The sequence below is a fragment of the Lithobates pipiens genome, unplaced genomic scaffold, assembly GCF_037356315.1.
Source record: "Lithobates pipiens isolate NorthernLeopardFrog02 unplaced genomic scaffold, aLitPip1_a1.2 Scaffold_16, whole genome shotgun sequence".
NCBI lineage: Eukaryota > Metazoa > Chordata > Amphibia > Anura > Ranidae > Lithobates > Lithobates pipiens.
The window spans coordinates 423499388-423523115 of NW_027507748.1; the positions used below are offsets into that span (position 1 = coordinate 423499388).

The window sequence follows — 23728 nt, forward strand, 5'->3', positions numbered from 1 at the left end:
GAAATCCAGCAAATGTAGGTTATGTGGCAAGCAGAATCTTCTACTTGCTGTCCATAATACATAACTCCTACTTGATTTTGAACATTGGTTCTTCAGTGTTTAGGATGTGGCTGCAGTGTCATATACACATTTGTGATATATTATGTCTAAGAGTCCTACAAGGTTCCAAATATCCCTATGTTTGAGATGGCACACAACTCTTAGGCCGCGTACACACGCGGGGACTGTTCGCCCAACTTTGTCCGTCCAACAGTTTCGGCAAACAGTCCGCTCAAAATTAGCATGGACGGACATGGCCACACACGACGAACGAACAGTTTGCTGAAACCGTGTGCGATGACGTGAACGGCACGTACGACGGGACGGAAAATACGACGTCCTATACACTGCATTATAACTTTCGGCGTGAAAATCCTTTCTGAGCATGCGCGCAACTTTGTTTGACGAACAAGCCTACACACGAGCGGACTGTTCGCTGAAACAAGGTTTCAGCGGACAGTTTTACGTAATTTCCTGAAAAACCTTGTTCGTCAAACTGTCCGCTGAAACTGTCCGCTGAAAGCCCACACACGAGCGGACTGTCCGCCCAAACACTGTTCAGCGGACAAAGTTGGGCGAACAGTCCGCCCGTGTGTACGCGGCCTTAAGCCTCATACACATGATTGGACTTTGTACAAGCTTTCCTGTGGATTTCTGTACAAAGGGCATAGCCCGTGAACTTGTTAAGCATACACATGATCAGACTTTTTCAGCCAACTTTCACCAAATCACGTGTTTTTTCTGCTCTTTACCACCACCTTTGGTCAACTTATTTATTGTTGTCTGGTCTTTTGCATTGGTTCTGAGCATGCATGTTTGTAAAGTCTGATGGTTTTCTGTACACACGATCAGACTTTGCTCCATCGGACTTATGTTGTAAAAAAGTTTGTCTGTTCGAACAGCCAACATTTTCTGATGAAAACCGAAAAAGTTTGTCTGATGGAGCGTACACACGGTTGGATGTTGCCCTAAAACAGCTAATTTGCATGTTTGTTGTCAAAAAATCCAATCATGTATACGGGCCTTTATGCCGCATACACCCGGGCGGATTTTCCGACGGGAAATGTTGGATGTGAGCTTGTTGGCTGAAAGTCCGACCATGTGTATGCTCCATCGAACATTTGCTGTCGAAAATCCGCCCGGGTGTATGCGGCATAAATCTTTCCACCAACAAATGTTGGCTAGCAGGTTCTTAAATTTTCCTCCAACAAAACGTTGTTGGAAAGTCCGATCGTTTGTACACAAGTCTGCGCACAAAAGTTAATGCATGCTCAAAATCAAGTACGAGCTAGAAGCACTTTGTAACGGAGATATCACATTACTATTGAACTTCCTTTTTATCGGCTTGTCATATGCGTTGTACGTCACCGCGTTTCCACGTTCAAAATTGTTGGCCAAGGTTTGTGTGACCGTGTGTATGCAAGACAAGTTGGAGCCAACAACCTTCGAACAAAAAGCCACAGTTTTGTTGTCGGAAAGTCCGATCATGTGTACGGGGCATTAGTCTCTCAATCATTTATACTCTAATTATATGGACTTTTCTATAATATTTTTCACTTCTGCACACTCTGTGATTGGGTCTCTCATTTAATTTGTCTTCAGCACTTTGATAACTTGCTAATGGTCTATACATTCCTTTTGTGTATGATAGATTGTAGAGATCTTGTCTTATCTATTCCTTTTGACTAAATATGTACTTGTAGGTGCATATCTTTGTCCGCATTGAATCTCTCTATGCCAATTTCAACATTAATTTAAACTCTTTTGGATTAAAAAAAAAAGAATGAAGCGCTTTAACCACTTAAGCCCCGGACCAATTTGCAGCCAAGGACCAAGCCCCTTTTTGCGATTTGGCACTGCGTTGCTTTAACTGACAATTGCAATCGTGCGACATGGCTCCCAAACAAAATTGACGTCCTTTTTTTCCCACAAATAGAGCTTTCTTTTGGTGGTATTTGATCACCTCTGTGGTTTTTATTTTTTGCGCTATAAACAAAAATAGAGAGACAATTTTGAAAAAAATGCAACATTTTTTACTTTTTGTCATAATAAATATCCCCAAAAAATATATTAAAAAAACTTTTTTTCCTCAGTTTAGACCGATGCGTATTCTTCTACATATTTTTGGTAAAAAAAATCTCAATTAGCGATTATTGATTGGTTTGCGCAAAAGTATAAATAGCGTTTACAAAATAGGGGATAGTTTTATAGCATTTTTATTAATATATATTTTTTTATTAGTAATGGCGGCGATCAGTGATTTTTGTTGTGACTGCAACATTATGGCGGACACATCGGACATTTTTGACACATTTTTGGAACCATTGTCATTTATACAGCAATCAGTGCTATTTAAATGCACTGATTCCTGTGTAAATGACACTGGCAATGAAGGAGTTAACCACTAGGGGGCAGTGTAGGTGTTATGTATGACGTTATGTGTTTTTTTATTGTAGTCGTCCTTCCCTATAAAAGGGAACAGACGATCGGTGACAGCCATACAGGGAAGCACGGGGAGAGGTTTGTTTACACAGACCTCTCCTCGTTCTTCAGCTCTGTGACCCATTCGCGGGACACCAGCGGCGATCAGGTCCGCTGGTCCCACGGCCACGGTCACGGAGCACAGGGCCGGGTCGGGAGCGCGCTGCCAGCCCACAGCTGGGCACTTAAAAAGCAACGTACAGGTATGTGCTTGTGCCCAGCCGTGCCATTCTGCCATTGGCGTGAGGCAGTCCTTAAGTGGTTAAAAATAGCAAAGAGCTACAATTATGAAAATATTGAAGTCACATCAAAAACGACCTTCTGGTAAATGTTACAATAATAACTGTAAATGTGTACTTATTTTACCTCACGTCCATAAAGTGACACTATACTGCCAATGAAGGAAAATAACATTGTCTCATGCAGCTTTGAGCTTACATGCAGTATCTCACAAAAGTGAATACACCCCTCACAATTTTGTAAATATTTTTTTAGATCTTTCATGTGACAACACTGAAGAAATTACACTTTCATACAATGTAAAGTAATGCGTGTACAGCTTGTATAACTGTGTAAATTTTCTGTCCCTCAAAATAACTCAACACACAGCCATTAATGTCTAAACCACTGGCAACAAAAGTGAGTGCACCCCTAAGTGAAAATGTCCAAATTGGGCCCAAAGTGTCAATATTTTGTGTGGCTACCATTATTTTTCCAGCACTGCCTTAACCCTCATGGGCATGGAGTTCACCAGAGCCATTTAGACATTAATGGATGTGTGTTGAGTTATTTTGAGGGGACAGCAAATTGACACTGTTATACAAGCTGTACACTCACTACTTTACATAAGTGTAATAGTGCCAACTTCCACTCCACAAATGACATCACTTCCTGTATACAATTCACATATACGATTCAATGATTTCAGTGAAATTTTCCTCCTCCAATGCCCCCCACTCACTCCCACCACTGAATTGTTCAGTGTGGCGGTGGTTAATAGAACTATGAAGCTATGACATGCACGCATCAAAAGTGTCCGACTATTCCACCTCTTTCCACCCAGCTCCTCCTTTCATAGAATCCATACTAAAGCTTTCATGAATCAAACAGTATGTATGAATAGAGAATGAGGGGATCAATGATAGTTCTCCTTCTCCTTTCATAAATCATGTGTCAGAAATTTATAAGTAAAATTAATATCAAAAAGTTACCTTTCTTCTTGAGAGAGGAGGTACTGCTCCTCAGATATAAAATTGATTATGCGAAACTGGAAGTGATGGCCTTGATGACGCCCTGGAGGGGGGATGAAACACATTGATGCATTTCCATTTTTCTAACCACTGACACCACTTTCACCCTTCGTGGAATACACGCCGACCTGCGGTGAACCCAGATGAGCTCATTTTCTGTTCTATGCCTGTTATTATCAGCAATCTCCCTGGTGGATTTTTTGGTCACCCCCAAGACCCTCTATGTTTGGAGATCCTGCTATGGAGTCCTAGAGTTCCACCCTACTAACACCAGATCACAGCGTGTTTGATCCCCAGACTGCAAAGCTGAGGGTCCATTGTTTCTGGTGAGTGGGGACACAAGAGGGGAGTCTGGTACATGACACAGCAATTTCATATGAAGCACTTCAGCACTTTCTACTTATTTGGAGCACCTTAGCACATTGCAAGAGACTGTGTTAAACATTGATATTTTTGTTGTTGTTTATCATCACTAATATATCACAACTGTAAGCGCTGTATTGATTTTTATTTGACATTTTTTGAGGTTTTAGCACCTTGTGGGCAGCAGCTGCAGGTCCTTATCACATATATGTCTTTCACATTCACAACATAGCATGGTTTTATTTAAAAATACTTAACTGGCTATGTCTTATTTCTCTGTTTTCTGGAATGTGTCCTCTACCTCACACAGTTATGTAAATCATAAAATATCTTTTTTTATTTGTATTATTTTTTATATATAGACAGTTAATTGCAGAATCTCTGAATTATGTGCTCAGTGTTCTGAAACTTTGCTCAAATTCTTTCAAGTGAATGATCACAGGAATTACATTTCTGACACAATGTGTTTTACATTAAATGTTCTTGCTGTTGATTGTCTTATCTTAGCTAGTTTGCAATGCTGGTTTAAGTTAAATAACAAAAACATTTTTACCATATAATTCACTTTTTAACCTTTGTTTTCATAAAAGTGGTTGTTTTTCATAGTTGTTTGGCCAGGTCAGTGTTTTAGTAACTGAATATAAATACATACCATATGTGAATTGTCTTACTCGCATCACAGCTTGGTCACCAAACCATCCCCAACCTTCTGATTGAACCAACTGGTGAGTTTATTATACCCCCCTCTGGGCAGCAAACACCCAATGGTAATCTGGCCATATACTAGTAGAATTGAATTTGTTTGTTCAATTGTCCACAAGGCGATTTTTGTTTTTGACTCTCTCGCAGGAGAGAGTTGAAGATTTTTTGTCATTTGTTGCCAAATTCTACTTGTTTTTTCTTGGAAATCATAAGCTTTTAATTTGAGGCTGTATGGAAGAGCAAAACAAATAACCTGGCATAATCAAGCATTGCTGGGATTGAATGTTAACTTTCAAAACATTGACATGGTAATTGAACTGTGTTTTTGAATACTTTTGCACAAAATCTGGTGAGTAATTGATAGATAGTGTGTCATGCACTCTGCCAAACAAAGTTTGACAAATTCTATATCAATGTTTGAACAAAATGCTACCTGCATATGAGAAGATTGCATGTTAGATTGACAGGACTATGTAAACCAGCAATGTCTAATTGGATTGGCTTACACCACTGGCCCTTCTTCTGTGAGAGCACTATGTGGTATACTGGGTTTTCTGATTTGCCTGCTATGGTATATATAGACTGAAGTTAAACTGTGCAGTTCATAAATCTGTGTACGTTATACACGAGGCACTGTGGATCCTGGCAGACATTTTGAAATGTACACATCAGTATTATCACATTCGGCTATACTGCAAGTAAATATTTTTATTTACAAACACAAGCCAGTGATAAGTCAAATAAAGGGGGAGATAGGAACGTGCTCACCCAGTTATGTAACAGGCCACCATCTTCTGGCAATCCTTGCAGCTTGTATAGCCAAGCAAGATAACAGTCAGCTAAAAGACAAAAGCCAGATAGAGTAGAACATCATTTAATTCATAATATATTAAAAAGCGACCTAAAGCTTACAACAGATTCAACCAAATGTGAATTATGTAAAAATGGCCTTGTGGTGGGAATGTTGTGGTGGACCTCCTGCCATTACTGACAGGTTTAGGGGTCCACACCATGCCTCAGATTTATGGTGGTGCCAGAAGAGGGGAACAGATAACTTCCCAGAAAACCAAAAAGTACTTTGTCCCTGCCTGCTCCCAGTGCCTGCTCCTAAGCAAACTAAGGATGAAGCAAGGGCTACCAAAAATAGCCAATGGCAAGAAGGGATGTGGAAAAGGTTCTGATCCAAAGCCAAATATGCAGGCGGCAGACATTTTGTCAATGTGATAATTGAAGTGGCCAGCCAGATAATTATAAACAAGGTCACATAATTACATAATGTTAGCACTGATGTGGCTATCACTTGATTTATGTTTATGAGGGTCACATGGCTGTGTTGGAAGACAAAGTCAAATGACATTTGTCAAGGAAATATCAAGTCTTCATGATGAAATTTAATGAAATTTGAGGCTAATTTCAGTGAAGGTGAAATTGGTAATTTCATTGCAATTTTGCAAAATTACATTATTTATTTAAATTACTGTTCCCTACTAAAGAGTAATAAAATAGCTGAAATACCTATTTTGAAAAAAATGCTACATTGTATATCCTTCAAGCTTAGTCATATGATCTCTGCAGAAGGAAGGATTGGCTGATCTCTTACCCTTTTGCAGTGATCATATGACTCAGATGATAGGGCTTTGACATTCACATATGCAGCTTCCAGTAAAGGGAGCATGAAACAGTATTTTGTCCAGGAAAGTATTTCACTGTTTTGTTACTGTATTATTTATCCTTTCTATCTTGACTATTAACATAGCTTTACGTTTACTGTTGAGTATAGATCCACTTTATTAAACTGTATATCAACATGTGAGACATTAACCTTGTACTTGACAGATGGCTTTTAAAATGTCAAACTGTAGGAGAATGTGCAAATGGTTTTAATGCTATGGCTTGTGGGTATAAAGCTCTTACATTTAATAGGTGTAAATGACATGGCTATATATTCATATTTTTCTCTCATTCTTTATTTTAGAATTCTTGCCACAGGCATTTGGAATGCCATTATCACAAGTAATAGCCAATGACAGAGCTCACAAGTTAAAGCAAGATTCTCACAAAGATGAGCAGAAAGAGGTGTCTGACTTTGTTACGTCCATCCTGCCATTTGGATCAAGGCGGCAGAATAAAGAACTCTCTAGTAGTAATTCATCTCTTAGCTCTACTTCAGAAACACCAAATGAATCCACATCTCCGAATACACCAGAGGCTGCACCTCGGGCACGCAGAAGGGTGAGTTCATACTGCCATGCGTAAAAGCAATAAAAAAATATGTTTTTTTTTTTAGTGAGATGAATATGTAATACAAAATATATTTATGTTGATTTCATTTCCTATCGCATCTATGGGGCAGGAAATAAAGGGAAATCTACCCAGGGGACACAGATCTGGTTTTAACCATTCCCTAATCTACACCATACTCAAAACTAAAAAAAAAAAAAATTGTGAGAAAAAATGGCTAAATACCCATACTCTTCACTCTATTTGTGTCTAGAGATCAGGTACCTCAAGATTTTAGATGCCTATAATTGTAGTCCTGCATTTTCAGAAAGTCACTGGGTATTTCAGAGACAATAAAAAAAGTCTCAAGGAACTCTGAACTATAAGTTCTGTTGGCCAGTTTCCTGGCTGGTTCTACTCTACTCTGAGCTGCAGGTATAAGTAAGGGGGCAGTGTCCCTGAATCCATGTCTGTGTTTGGGTAAAGTATACAAACATGCATGTTTATGAGGGACTTTTTAACAGTTTCACTTCCTGTTGATTTCTCTTCCTGTTGCATCTCTAGGGCATGAAATAAAGGGAATTCCCCCACAAGGGACACAAATCAGGTTTTAACCATTCCTTAATATAGTCCCTACTTAAAATGAAAAAGGTTTTGTCTATACATACACTTGAAACGTTTATTTATTTTTTAAAGAATTTTATTTAGATACAGTATAAAGCAATTAAGCAATTAAGCAAGCAATTATAATAGTGATTCTAGATTGCAAGCTTTAACAAGCAGGGCTCTCTGATTCCCCCTGTATTGAATTGTATTGTAATTGTACTGTCTGCCCCAATGTTGTAAAGCGCTGTGTAAACTGTCAGCACTATATAAATCCTGTATAATAATAATAATAATAATACTACAGTGGTTTAATACCTTTAAATCTTCAAAAACACATGTAAAATAACATTCACCCCAAACTATTATAGTTGCATTTTAAATTACTAAACTAAGATAACATTCTATAAAGTATTAAAGTATATATATATATATATAGTATATATAAGTAAGATAGGGTAGGGTTAGAGCCCTGGTTGTGTTTCTAATGATTTTTATTGCTGCCTGTTTTACCCCCTGGGAATATTCATCCTATTTCCCTAGTAACCATTGAGCAAGAAAAGTGAAAATCCCCCAATTGGGACATCTGTACAATATCCTGATGGTGTTTCAACCATTCCCCACTCTATCTGAAGCAAAAAAAAGGAGTTTTGACTTTACATGCAATTTAAGAGGCATCAATACAAACCTAATATAGAGAGGGTGCAGTACTAAGTCCAAAATGTTCAAAAGTCACTAATAAAACATGAAAGTCCACAAATAAAATGATAGCTAGAAAATCCGACACAAGAAAATCCCATACAAATTTATGTGAAAAGGATTTGCATGCACCTTTTTCGCCACTGCTAGGATGGTGCAAGCCTGCTTACTGGAACCTATTGACCCTCAGAGTATAGAGGGGTCAACAGCAGCATACAAGGAATCAAGGGGCAGATGAAACAGTACCAACAGTAACAAGAGACAGATGAAACAGTACCAATATAGTATAAATACAATCATAACAACACACAAAGCTCTATCACATGGCCAGGTACATAAACTAAAGGCCATGCCTAGTTAAATACACCCTATTATCTTCATACATACATTGCGTTTTTGTGAGCTGTACAACCAATTGAAAAATCAATTGCCGCAATCTAACAATTTAGGGGTTAGACTAGATTCCAAATGAAGACCACATTTGAAACTCATTATTTTTGCAAATTTTAATGAACACCCTAAAAACATTAGAATTGCTGTTCATGCCTCCAGAGATTTTCAACATATTTGCAAATCTTAGCAATCACTGAAGACAGAAAAGAAAGCATGCATTCCACTTTGTTTGTGCCATAGCTTGGTGCCACCAAAGTAGCATAAGACAATATTGGCAGTTACTTTGGGGCAACAGTCTTGCCAGTGGCAAGCAGATATATTAACCTCATGTCATGCCCAACTGCGAGCAACATTAATAGTATATTAACTGCAGGTTTTATTCTGTAATGTAATTGTTTCCAACAAATTGAGCCAAACTTTGTGCTACAATAAAATGTGCAAAATTTCTTTCAGGCTCTAATTAGAATCATTTGGCCTTGTCTGCTAATCCTGGGAAGAGACTTTAAGTCTGGGCAAAATAAGATTGCCATTTACAGAGATGTGACATGTAAAATTTCCAGGAGGTGCCCATTTTCTGCAGTCTATCTCTCTTTCTCCTGCACATCTTGTCTATCCTCTTAAAGAAAAAAGAAAATAAACAGATCACATTTCCATGCCTATCTCCTAAAGACATTTTTGCCCTCAAGAGCACAGAGCCATACAGTGTATTGGCTAGGACTTCTAAAAATTCCCTTTTTCAGGACGCCAAAAAAAAAATGGTGCTTCATAGGAGGCTTTATAATAATTCTTTCTAATATTTTCTTAAACAAAATCCATACCTTATTATACAGTTAAATATCTAAAGGCATCCTAGTCCATCTGTGCCCTGCTAATTGTAATCCTGGTGGGAAAATGTTTCCCTAGGTATTTTATTGGTCACCTTGATCCATCCTGTTCACCTTCAACTTTTTGTTTTCGCAGCACATTCACTGATATATGAGTAGCCATTACTGTTTGATTACAGAACATAGACTGCTTAGGTAAAGGCAAGTTTTCTCTAGATTTCACAGTTTGCTTAGCATATTGAAGCAATAAAGTGATAAAACTCGATGAGGTAGTACAGTTGTCAGCTTTTAATTGCTACCATACGTGATAGAAACCAGAGTTTTTTTGCAGATGTTTAGGCCACAGTTATGCATTTATAATCGCTAACTTCCCAAACCAGGCTGTTAAAATACTTAGCTTTTTCCAGAACTCTATTAGGGCTTGTCTACATATTTGTATCTATCTAAATTGATTTTCTACCACAAGTCAGTTGAAATGAAAAATCAGCTCAGGAGGAGGTTGATGGCAGGTCAGAAGCATCTTAGAAAGTGGTCAGAAGAAGCTCTGAAGCATGCCAAATGCAAGCTGACTGCAGGTGAATGCAGGCTCCATTTCACAAGCAGTCCAGAAACCCGTTGAAATCAAATTGACCCTAAACCTAAAACCCCATTGCAATTTTAGAAAAAGATAACCCTTTCATTTAAAAAAGAACTTTGGGATTGCCATGGCTTTAACAGTAATACTATATGAGCTATAAGTAAATGTTCAGGAACGTCATTTGGTCACTCCTCTTACATAACTTCTCACAGTAGTAGGATTATTTCAAGCATGAGCATTTTAGAAGCATATTAGAAGAATTTTACATGTGTATTCAAGATTTAGGCATTTTTGTTTTAGTCAATGGAAAGCACCATGGGGAGGAGACTAGTTCTAACAGGCTAAGAAACATATGAAATGTGTAAAGAAAAATGCTCAAAAAGCTTGATAATTTGCACTTCTGGGGGCAAATCTGCAAAATGCTCAGCAAAAGTTTGCAAACTTCACAAATCTCAAGGATTTGCAGTGAGCCCATGGTAATGGTGAACCTAAACTTCATCTCTGGAGATGAGCTAAATTCAAAGATCTTGGAAATATGACACTTTTTTTTTAAAGGTAAAGATAGGTTAACATTTGAAAACTAAATAAAACTAAAGGAAAGGTTCTTAGTACAGAGTTTTAAAAAAAATTATATTAACAAGAAATACAAATGTATATTTCTGTTTTATTTTAGTCTCAGGTATATTAATTTTGTTTCATCCAAACATATTAGACTACTGCATTTAAAAATAAAGTTAAATCTGATCCCCAGGTTCTAAATTTTTTGCGCTAAACCCCCCTTTTCCTCTATACAACAGCCATTGCTATGAATTTTCACTGTACATTGCTCCTGGGCTAAAGGAAAACATCATTCCAGTGAATTAATGATTTTTGTTAATAAAACTACTGCTTTCTTGGACGCTAGGGGAGAGATCTTCAATGTGCCTTATTTAACATTATGCACCCCTGCAAAATTAATTCCTGAATTACAACATTACTCCAGGTCGGTCCACAATCATATAGCCCCAGGAAGTACAGGTATACACATAAATGTCTTTATGGAGCAAGTAGTGTATGGGCAACCGCCTTATAGCAGAGAAATAACACTGGGATGCATAGCCATGAGTCCATTAAACCAGTCTTTATCAGTTTTGTCAGTGGTTAACGACAGTAAGCTTCCCTTTACAAGATGTAGCTCCTCCAGAGAGACATAAGAAATCCCTGCATCAAGAAAAACAGACACAGCAGAGGGTGCCAGCTAAGTGCAGCATTAAAACATTTATTGTATGATAAAAACGAATTGGCAATTTACGTGAAGTAAGTTTGTGAAGGCATGTAGTGCATTTGAAATCAGGACATCCAGCGAACCCTGCAGCAGAGGCATTCAGTGCAGGTATTGTGCAGCACTGCTGGACGGTTAGGGGTAGCTATGCTTACCTGGCCTGCAACAGTGCTGCACAATCCATGGACTGGATGACTTTTCTACAGGGTTCCCTGGGTGTCCTGATTTCTTATGCTCTACATGCCTCCACAAACTTACTTCATGCGAGTTGCCAATTTGTTTTTATCATACAATACATTTTTTCATTTTTAAATGCTGCACTTAGTTTGTGCCCTCCACTGTGTGTGTTTTTATGTCCGGGAAGTACAGATGCCAGTTCAGCTCACTACTGAAGATGCATCAAACTTGAAGTGATGACTGCAGTCCATTAAAAATCCTCTTCTTTATTTAAATCCTTTTAAAAAAAACATAAACATGCAGTAACAGAAAGACTGCTTATGCATTTTACGCTGTATACCATGTAATTATAGCATGCCATCATACTGTTTACTGCTGCATAGGTTTAAGTAAAAACTGTCATCTATTACAATCACAATGTGCAGCTGAATATAATTGATGGCTAATCATCTCAAATAGTTAACAATCCACAATGTCAGCTCTAAAACTAAAACACATACATTCTGGCTGTTTTATTTTGTTTTGTTGGTAAGTATATTCTTAATTGTATTAATGAAATAGTAGATTTAGATCAGTATATTTTGGTTTTATATCTGACATTGTTGATAACAATTACTATTAAAAATTATAGTATAGATAGATAGATAGATAGATAGATAGACAGATAGACAGATAGACAGATAGATAGATAGATAGATAGATAGATAGATAGATAGATAGATAGATAGATAGATAGACAGAGATATAGATAGATAGATAGATAGATAGATAGATAGATAGATAGATAGATAGATAGATAGATAGATAACCCCCACAATGTTTTTTTAAACCAATAAATACATTAAGCCTTAAAGAGGAAGTAAACCCTGATGGGTTTACTTCCTCTTTCATTCCCTGCAAAGGCAAAGCATAATGGACTACTATGCATCGCATAGTAGCCCATTATGTGTCACTTACCTGACACAGGAGCCAGCGATGTCACCGCTGTCCCCTGTAGTCCGGCGCATCCATCTTTTTGGTGGGGTCTCGCAGCTCCGCCGGCGGAGCCGCGATGACGTCACTCCCGCGCATGCGCACGGGAGCCGACACGCGCGGCAGCTCCGTTGTTGCAAATGCCGCGCTCAGTGCGCCTGCGTGCCGCTGTCTACGGCGCATGCGCCGTAGACAGCGGTGCCTGTCTTCGGCAAATATCTCCTAAACCGTATAGGTTTAGGAGATATTTCTTGGACCTACAGGTAAGCCTTAATCTAGGCTTACCTGTAGGTCAAAGTGGTTTGTAAGGGTTTACAACCACTTTAAAGTAAAACTATAGGCAAAGGGAGGGTTATAACTCCTTTCAGTTTTTTGGATTTTGTGCCATCTGTGTCCCAATAGGGAGATTTTACTTCACTTTCTGCCCCATAGCCAAAACAGGACATGAGTGTGAGAGCAAAGTAAGGGAATGTCTGATTGTCACCAGGGAGGCCAGAAATAGAAGAACTAGTGTCCTTATTGGAAGGTTTTCCTTCCCGTTCCTGTTCTGGCGACAACCCAAAACTTGGGAATATCTTTCACTTTCACTCTTGGTGTTAACGGTCACTAGGACAAATAAAGATGGTGAATCTCCATAGTGGGGGCACAGACAGCAATGGAAACCTGACAGTTATTTAATCCCTCTATTCAAAACTAGAAACAAATGTTTTGCCTTTAGTTATACTTTAATGACACAGTCAACATGAGTTTTTTTTTTCGTTGGTCATCATCTGGATCTTAGATTCTTGGACTTCTATTTTCCTTACAAACAAACCACAAAGTCACAGAGTTCCAGATCAAATAAATAGAGAACTTGGCCAAGAAACAGTTACTTGTGATTAACTTTTCTTGCTGTGGGAAATAGTGAATATTTTGGAACATAAAAATGAATTGCGAATATTATCTTTCTTAATCAAGGCAGATGACTTGCATCAAGCACAACGCCCTCCTTTTTACCACAGAGCTTTGTCTGAAAGGACATAAACTTGTTTTTACAAAATAAAAAAAATGAATATATAATATCATGGCTGTCAGTAGTGCCTAAAGCACAGAACATCAAAGGTTTGACTAAGAAGAGTGTGATAACATTTGGCTAAATTCATGTACTCGTATCTCTATTTGTGTCTAGGGATCATAAAGGTGCCTCAATATTTTAGATGTCCATCATTGTATTCCTGCATTTTCAAAAGGTCACAGTTTAGTTGAGCCACCATAAAAAAAATTCCCAAGGAACTCTGAACTGTAAGTTCTGTTATCCAGTTTCCTGGTTGGTCATACTTCACTCTGAGCTGCAGGCTTGGTTAAGGGGCAGCAGTCCATGAATCCATGTCAGTGAATAGTTGTAGTATACAAACAAGCATGCACTTCCCCACTTTTCTTTCTTAGCTCACATGGGTTGATTTACTAAAACTAGAAAGTGCAAAGATGGTGCAGTTGTGCATGGTAGCCAATCAGCTTCTAACTTCGGCTTGTTCAGTTAAAGTAGAACTATACTATATATTGTCCCAAAGCCAAAGCGGAAGTGGGCGGGAAATCCCTGCTATTTAAGGGAATTCCTTGGGGACCCCCAGGTCACCAGAACTAGGGGACATCCCAAAATTTGGGATTTTCTTTTACTTTGACTTTCAATCATAATGATAAACAGGACAAATAGAGAGGGTGAATCTCCTTAATGGGTGCACAGGAAGCAATAATAAATGGCAAGCAGTCTAATCACTCTACATTCTATCCAAAACTAAAAGAAATGTTTTGCCTTTAGTTATGCTTTAAGCTTTGACAAAAAAAAGAATGGAAGCTGATTGATTTCTTTGCAGAGCTGAACCAGATTTTGTACTCTCCAGTTTTAGAAAAGATCCCAATCAACCTCACAGTTCTATAGACTCCCCAGTCACAGCATCACTGGCGCTGTGATGCCACATGCCCCCCAGTCCCCCCCCCCCCCATATCTAGAAATATCAGGTATTTCATTCTACTCCCTGTGCTAGACAAAGTGCCAGGAAAGTGAAGAAAATTTAATTTTGTTGGAACTGAAGCAAACCTATTGCTCTGCACTTAATAGGAAAAGTACTGGTTTATTTATGTATATATTACATGACTTATGACTTAGCCATTGTGCTGCCCAGCTTTAAGGTCTCAAAAATATTAACAGGCTATTTTTTTTTTATGCCCTGTGCAAGTGTGGATCTTTCATTGGTCAAGGTAGTATGGGCTAGCCTTTAAGTAGGCTTGCTATAAGCAATATATTACACAGAACTGGCAGGTAGTCTATGATTCAGCACTCACTGGCAGCTATGGGGTGGGCCATAAGGAATCACTTCTCTGCCTTTTTGTCTAAGATCTGTTCTTATCAGTTGTTAGGGAAAGAACCCTGATTTCCTTTTGCTAATTGAGGAGTGAGTTAGTATTTCCTTGATGTAATTAGTTGGAAATGGTGGGGGTGGTGGGAAGGCCTTTTCCTCCTGGGTTGAATCTGCCCTTGTGCACAAGGCTTGTCCCCAGTTGTAGGCAAGTCTCTCCCTAAGCTCTCTAAGTTCTGATGCCTTCCTAGTAGGGTTGGAGAGGTACTGGTCTGGCGGAAGGCTGAGCTGTGAAAGAAGCCTGTGTTGTGCCCCTGGGATGTCAGTCCTGGGGTGCCGTAATACTCACAGGTGAGGACGTTCATTTTGAGTTTTTCTGGCACCGAGATTACTGCACCATATGCACACTTTTTTCACACCTCCCTCTAGGGCCAGGCCTTTTGACTGGGACCAGAGGAATTTCTGATTCCTGGCAGAATGGCCTGCCATGGTATTATGGCACTTAAGCACTACTCCACTTCCCTTTCCCCACTTTTATGTATGCACTTTCTCACGCCCAATTGGTAGGGTGTTGATCCTTGGACCTTCCCTGAAAGTCTTGGGAGGGAGGGTACATGGCCTTCTGGTCTGGTCCTCCCTCTCATTGGGGTCTCCCTTTGGGGAGCCCCACCTAGTACTTGGGGTTGATCTGTTTTGGCAGGCCTCCTAGAGAACAGGGTCCACCTGGTTTCGGCCAGGTGAGCCAGTGAGTACCTCAGTCCCTGTCAGAAGCCTTGCACCCAGGGGGATCAAGGTAAGGGTCCTTCCTCTTTGGAAGAGGTATATGTGTACACCCTGTGCACTTTTTGCACCGGGTGTTAGTTTGAGAGTATTTCACACACCACAGGCTTAAGAAGGAAAAAGTAAATAAATAAGGAATCAATAACGGGGGTGGGGGGAATCAAGATCTACTCCAAATAAAAATTAGTCTATAGTGGTAAGGAATATCAAAGAAAAGATCCACAGATGGATGGTGATAGCACACACAGCTCCTCAGTAGGAAATGGGAATTCCCTCAGACACAAACAAAACAGCAGAAAGAGGGCACCTGGGTCAGTGTGATTGTTAAAAAAAAAATAACACTTTATTCTGATACACTTACATGTAAGTATCTTGCAAGCTGCACACAGGGTGGGTGTGGATCACTGATCAAGCAGTCAGCCATCACAAAGGATGGGAAGACCTCTGCGGGGATAGGGTTTGCCTTAAGAAGGCATCAAAGCGCATTGCTTTCCACCCCACGCCCTTTTCAGTTATCGTGCTAGCCCTGTGAGAGCGGGTGTGAGAGCTAGAGATGCTGCTGGTTATACACATCCACATGGTGGGTCCCCACAGTGGTCTTCTCATCCCTTGTGATGGCTGGCTGCTTGATTGGTGATCTACATCCACCCTGTGTGTAGCTTGCAAGATACTTTTTTAGTATGTCAGTGTATCAGTGCTTTACACTTCATGCCCACAGGTACAATCCTTACTTCCCTCTTTCAACCCCACCACTATAGACGAGGTTGCTAAACTACTTGCTAATGTCCACCTTACCACCTGCCCTCTGGATCCTGTTCCCTCACAAATGCTACGTTCACCGTCTGGCTCGATGTTACACTCTCTAACCCACATCTTTAATCTCTCTTATGGGATCTTCCCCAACTCTTTAAAACATGCACTTGTCAGCTCCACACTTAAAAAGCCCTCACTGGACCGATCCAATCTTAACAACCTACGCCCCATCTCCTTGCTCCCCTTCTTATCCAAACTCCTTGAACATCTGGTCTACAACCGACTGAGTGTCCACCTTGCTGATAATAGCCTTTTTGATCCCCTTCAGTCTTGATTTGGTCCTCAACACTCCACAGAAACTGCTCTCCTAAGACTAACAATCTACTAACAACCAAAACCAATGGACACTATTCTGTACTCCTGGACCTCTCTGCTGCCTGTGATACAGTTGACCACCCCCTTCTCCTCAAAAAACTCCATACCTTTGGTCTCTGTGACTGTACTCTTCGCTGGTTCTCTTCCTACTTATCCAACTGCACCTTTAGCGTTTCTTAAAAAATACTTCCTCCTCTCCTCTTCCTTTCTCTGTTGGGGTCCCCCAAGGTTCTTTTCTTGGACTATTTTCAATCTACACCTCCTCCCTGGGTCAGCTGATAGCCTTCTATGGCTTTCAATACCACCTCTATGCTGACAACACCCAAATCTGTTTATCTACCCCTCAGCTCACTTCCTCTGTCTCCTCACGTATCACTGATTTACTATCAGATATATCAGTCTGGATGTCACACCACTTCCTCAAACTCAATCTGTCCAAAACCAAACTTATAATTTTTCCTCCTATATATGCCCCTTTCCCTTCCCCTGATCTCTCTGTCAAAATCAATGGCACAACTATAGGCCCATCCCTGCATGTCAAGGTTCTAGGTGTAGTCCTGGACTCTGAACTCTCCTTTAAGCACCACGTCCAATCACTGTCCACTTGACCCTCCCTTCTAGACTGTAAGCTCTGAAGAGCAGGGCCCTCTGATCCCTCCTGTATTTATTTGTATTGTAAGAGTACTGTCTGCCCTCATGTTGTAAATTGTTGGCGCTAAATAAATCCTGTATTATAATAATAATAATAATATGTGAGTGTCTCTGCTGTTTAAGTAGGCTTGCTATCAAGGTATTCTTTGATATATATGTCCCAGTTATAGGCCCCCGTAGATTAGGATAAGAGCACCCTTTAACAGAGACACTGCACATGTGTGCAATTAAAACCTCTGCATTTTGTAACATTGATTACATGTGGGCTTTTATAAGTAACTGTTAATCAAGTCTTCTGCTAGAACTTTTAATGGATATGAATTGATAGAGCACAAATATTTTTTTCTGCAGTACCTTACCCATAGCTCCCAACTGTCCCTGATTTGGAGGGACTATCCCTGATTTGGAAAAAGTCCTTCTGTCCCTCTTTTCTCCTCATTTGTCCCTAATTTTGGTCTGATCTATATATTTGTATATAAAATGCACTTTTTATCCTTCAAAGTGCTAAATCTTTCATCCAATTTCTAAATTGCTGCATTTGTAAATTTCAAAGGAAATAAAAGAAAAGTAGTGTTAAAAAAGCACTTGTGGGTTTGACTAATCATTTTTTTTGTAGAGTTCTCCTTTAAGGGGCATGGCAGGGGTGTGTCCTATGACTACATACTTTTGCTAATAAGTGTCCAACGTTCCCATATCAAAAAGTTGGGAGGTATGACTTACATGAGAGCATTAAAGCATTTACTTTTTTTTTCCTGTTATGCTTATGTTAATGTAGTTCAGTCCTGCAAACGCACATGTCCTGAAACGAAACCAATGTTGGTTGAAGTCAGTAAACACACTGATCATACATTTAATACATTTGCAAATCATGGGGAGGAAATTGGACAACAAGAGAAAACCTAATACAGATAGTGGGGAGTGAAACCTCATGTTAACATGTTAACCACTAACCCACCATGCTTTCCCACAATGTCAATACTTAAAGTTTTACTAAACCCAGGCCCCTGCATTCACTATATCTAGTCTCCCACAGTACAGAGAACATGGTAATGCAATTTTTTTAAGTAAATATAAACTGCCAAATGCCTTTTCTCATCGGCAGCATATAGCAGTCTTGTGACTTCTATCAGTGTCTAACTGAGCACTGGTTAAAGCCTATAGGAGCAGTTTTCATTCTCCTCTGACTGTCCTATCAGGCTGCATGACTCCTGACCCCCTGTCTGGACAGTGCTGATTGGCCCTGTGCTAATCACATGCACCCTCCCAAAAAAAAACTCAACTCTTTATCAATACTCATCAAACTAAGCATGTAGCGAGTGCCGCAGAGGCTTTGTACTATCAGTGGGTGGATTGGGGACTGTGGAACAAGGGGAGGACCAAATAATATGGGATCAAACAGCCTTTTTACACAATGTGGAGGAATAACCCCTTACGTTCCACAGTGAGTATAACAAGCATGCTTTACTGCATATACAGACTGATTTTACTGGTGTGAGTTTAGTAAAACTTTAAACTACTAGCAGAAAAAAAGATATTTGTGCAGTCATGATTGTTTGCATCAGGGAACACAGATACTCTAGCTGGTGGTGGAGGGAGCCAGGAGCATCTAAACATCAGCTTATTTTGAAGTAAAAACTGTAGCGATCCACCCCAGAGGTGACCACTTTTTTTCTTGAGTGTTCATGGCCAGGCTAGGTTGTGAACTGTCAGAAAGTGCCTACAGACATACAATTGTTCAGATGGGTGTACATTCTCTTTTGTCAATAGACACCTTAACTACAACCAATCAAACAAAATGTAAACATATAATTAGCAAAGCAGTGAATTGGGTGTGTATACATTAAAAGGTCCTAAAAACTAAAAGCATTGTTTCTGCCTTGCAGGGTGCAATGTCTGTGGACTCAATTACAGATCTTGATGACAATCAGTCTCGACTATTAGAGGCTTTACAGTTGTCTTTGCCAGCCGAGGCTCAAAATAAGAAAGAAAAAGAAAGGGATAAAAAGCTCAGTCTGAACCCTATCTACCGACAAGTTCCCAGGCTTGTGGACAGCTGCTGTCAACATTTGGAAAAGAATGGTAAATATCAAACTGATGTTTCCAGGGGTTACATGACATTGCAATGCAGCTCTAAACTTGACTTAAAAAAAATAACTTTAAAGAGTATGTTACCCCAACTATTCATATTCCTTATATGTATCTATTTGTACCATATACTTGTGTTAAAAAGTATTATGTTCTGTTTCCTTTGTATGAAATATCTGGTAAACCTTTGATAGTAAGATTGTACCTTTTATTCAACCATCAACATATGTCTGTGTCCATCGGGGTATAGCATATAAGTAGTCTGAGGTGTGTAACGAATAGGGATTGTTCACTGTGCAAGAATAAAAAAATGATATTGTATTCTTTTTAGGTCTACAAACAGTGGGGATATTTAGAGTCGGAAGTTCGAAAAAGAGAGTACGACAGGTAACCCCAATCAAACATACAGTTTATGTGTTCATTCATTTCATTTGAGTGTTACAATGATAAAAAAAAAATTGTCTTACATTTAGAGAATAAAGTGTGATTTACTTTTGATGTTTATAGCCCCACTGAACTTTTAGTTTAAATCAGCTAAGTACATCCCGGATGTATCAGAAGTTGTGCAAAAACAGAATTAAAATGTATCTCTCTGCAGAGGTCCAACACGCCTTACCATCTCTATAGCTCTGCATTCTACAAAATTCCTGCTCCCTGATGATTAAAAAGAGCACTAACTCTGATACCGCGTACACACAACCTGACTTCCCGGCAGACTAGGTCCGACGGTCTTACCAACTGGCGTTCGGCAGAGTTCAGATGGACCTTTCGCACGTTTTGAATGTGATGACGTGAGACGGGACTAAAAAAGGAAGTTCAATAGCCAGTAGCCAATAGCTTCCCTTGCATGGTATTTGGTCCGTCGGACCAGCATACAGACTAACGGTTTTCCCGATAGGATTTGAGTCCATCGGACAGATTTGAAACATGTTCTATTTCTAGGTCCGTCAGATTTTTATAACGAAAAACCTTTAGGATTAGCCCACACACGATCGGATTGTCCAACAGACTTATTCCGTCTGACCTAGTCTGCTGGAAAGTCTGGTCGTGTGTACGTGGCATGACTCAGAAGGGGGTGAGTGGGAACTCTGCAGAGAGAACACTACTTCATGGAGAGAGCAAGATTGCTTTACCACAGCAGGGGACAGAAAACAAATCCGAAATAAACTGTGAGGTCCCTTTCAAATGGGCTGTCTGATCAGGTCTGCCTGTCAGTTTTTCAGGTGGACCTGATCGCACCCTCCATTCACCTCTATGGAGCGGCGGATGTCCCCGGTGACATGTCCACTGACATCCGCCACTATCTGATCCTGTCCGCAAAATCCAGATGGATAGTGTACCTATTTTCCATCCGTCTGGCAGATCTGATCAGATATGATCGGGTGAAAATGGAAAGGCGGTACGTTTTCACCAGATCTTCCCACAGAGGAGAGCGGGACTGGGCCTGTCCCCGCTCAGCACATTGAGATGAACCTGTCATCTGCCTGCTCAGTGGGGATCAGCAGAGTGAACCCCCAGCTGAGCAAGTGGCGTCTGTCCAATGGAGGCGCCCATGTGAAAGGGCCTAAGACTTTGGCTACCTTTTGGTTTTGATGCACCTACTGTAGAATTTATTTAACAACTTTAAACTGAAAGTTAATTTGTGCTTTAATCTTTGAGACCTCTGACTGTTTTAATCTATTAAAATGAATGTGGGAATTGTAAATGTTAGAGCTATACATAGATATAGAAGTTATATGTCCCTATGGATCTAATTAGTAATTGTTTTACTATGTTAAGAGTTCAGCGGATTATCATCCATGTTAAAAATTCTGCTTCTCAACCTTTGACATCAACTTATTTTTCCAAGTCTGCCATTAGCTCTATTGCTGATCTTGTTTATCATTCTGCAACAAGAAATGTGGATTTATTCAGACATTAAAAATGTGATTTTGGAGGTTTACAAGGGCCCAGATATTATGAATTGTGAGAGTCTAATGCCATACATTATTTTCAGAGAAATGGCGAGCATGTTCTTCTTCTATAAACATAATAATAATTTTACACAAAAAGTTGCACTTGTTTGACCATTTTTGATTATGGCAACATGCAAATGTGTGCTAGAAAGAGATATGAAAAAGGAGTGGAACCCATTGTATCCACTGCAACAAACTAATGCTAATGTGAGTGCTGCACTACTAATATCACAAATATTGTATGTTCTCTGAAGGCGGTAATGTGAATTGACATCGTCCTAAATGTTGGACATACATATACTAGTGTACAGCAGAGCATGAGAAGCAGTGGTAATGTATTCCAATTCTTTGGGTCAATATTTTGTGCTTAAAGTGGTTGTAAAGCAGAAGGTTTTCTAACTTAATGCATTCTATACATTAATATAGAAAACCTTCTGTGTGCAGCAGCCCCCCTAATACTTACCTGAGCCCCAATTTGATCCAGTGATGTTGCACGAGAGACTCGGCTGTCTGGGACTCTTCCTCCTCCTTTGCTGGGACAGCAGTATGGCACCATTGGCTCCTGCTGCTGTCAATCAAAGTCAGTGAGCCAACGAAGAGAGGGGGGGCAGGGCCAGGTCTTGGCTCCATGTCTGTTTTCTTCCACTTTAATCCAGACGTTTTCAACCTTTTAACATGAAGGGAGCATTGGAAACATTTTCCAGGCTCAGGAAACCCCTGCAAATAATTACTATATCTACAGCTAACAATACATTAGTGTGATGGTCACTGGGAAAATAGCTCCCTACATTTGGGAAGAATGCCTCCTTACAGAGCTTAAAAGATAATTGTTTTTGTCGATAATTACTCCTTTAAGAGGCAGAAGTTGCTCATTGCTTAACGAACCCTTAGAAACATCTGGAGAAACCCTGGGGTTCCACCCATCCCTGATTGAAGAAGGTTGCCTTAACCAAATAACCCAAGTCACTTTAACACATGTAAAAAGACATGTAAAAAATCAATATATATATAATATATATATATATATATATATATATATATATATATATATATATATATATATGTATATATAGTGGCAGGTCGAGGCCGTGCCACTACTTAAAATGGCGGTCTAGGCAAGATTTTGCAGGAAATAGGTACACTAATGATGCAGGACAGACAAAGGCCCTACCTGTGAGGATGTAGCAGTGGGAAGCTGCAGGAGTGACACTCAAGCTTACAAAGGCACAGCGTTTTCTGCTCTAGCACTGGGACTGTGTGTTTGATGGTCTGGAGGATCAAGGCATGAGGCCTGAGCAGTGAAGCTGCAAAGAGGGCCACAAGGCTGAATTCTGTGTTGTGTTGCATTGATGCCCCCTGCATGGGAAGGTTTTTCTTTGTTTTAAATAAAAGTGGGCAGAAAAAGCCCTGAAACATACTTCTGACATGGGGTAAACTCACTGTTTGGCGCTACCAATGAACTAAAAATTTCCCAACTTGTCAAAATATATACATTCAATTTATTTACTAATAGCATTTTCACTTTTTTTTTATATTTTTTAGTTACGTGAAGAGTTTGATCGTGGAGTTGATGTTGTCTTAGAAGAAGAACACAGTGTCCATGATGTTGCTGCCCTATTAAAAGAATTTCTTAGAGACATGCCTGACCCTCTATTGACCAGAGAACTTTACACTCCTTTTATACACACTATAAGTAGGTAGAAGTGTAGTATTTTCATACTGTAGTCTTAATCAATGACATGTTAAATCACAATGGGGTATGTTTGCAGAGATGTAGAAAAGGCTAGTAGTACTTTATAAAGTTTAACGGTAGTATTATGTTGCGAATAGAATTAGAAAAAAATTCTATTTCTTAGCACTTACATCAAAAATAGTTTTTATTTTTAAAACAGTTATTACATCTATTTCCTCCCAGGCAAAACACAGTAATATCTCACCATAATAGCTAAAATAGCTAATAGTGTAACCATAGAACTAGCATTAGCAACCATATTTCATAGTTCTTAGTGAACAAAGGTAAAATTGGTTTGGAGACTTATGAAAGTGCTCTCCATGTTTATACTTTACAGTAAAACCTTGGATTGCGAGCATAATTTGTTCCGGAAACATGCCTGTAATCCAAAGCACTCGTATATTAAAGTGAATTTCCCCATAAGAAATAATGGAAACTCAGATGATTCGTTCCACAATCATTTATTCATAAGCCCTCTAGATTATAGTTCATATAAAAAG

The 23728-nt window shown here is 39.5% G+C and overlaps 1 protein-coding gene across 2 annotated transcripts in view; it reads left to right on the forward strand.

Annotated features, from left to right (window-relative positions):
• ARHGAP6 (Rho GTPase activating protein 6) overlaps window positions 1–23728 on the forward strand; it is a 368137-nt gene that overhangs the window by 279456 nt on the left and 64953 nt on the right. For both annotated transcript variants that reach the window (XM_077482552.1, XM_077482553.1), the window contains exons 4-7: window positions 6811–7067; window positions 19340–19535; window positions 19873–19928; window positions 23039–23189. In XM_077482552.1, the coding sequence (XP_077338678.1) occupies window positions 6811–7067; window positions 19340–19535; window positions 19873–19928; window positions 23039–23189 (660 nt within the window). The remainder of the gene's footprint in view (window positions 1–6810; window positions 7068–19339; window positions 19536–19872; window positions 19929–23038; window positions 23190–23728) is intronic.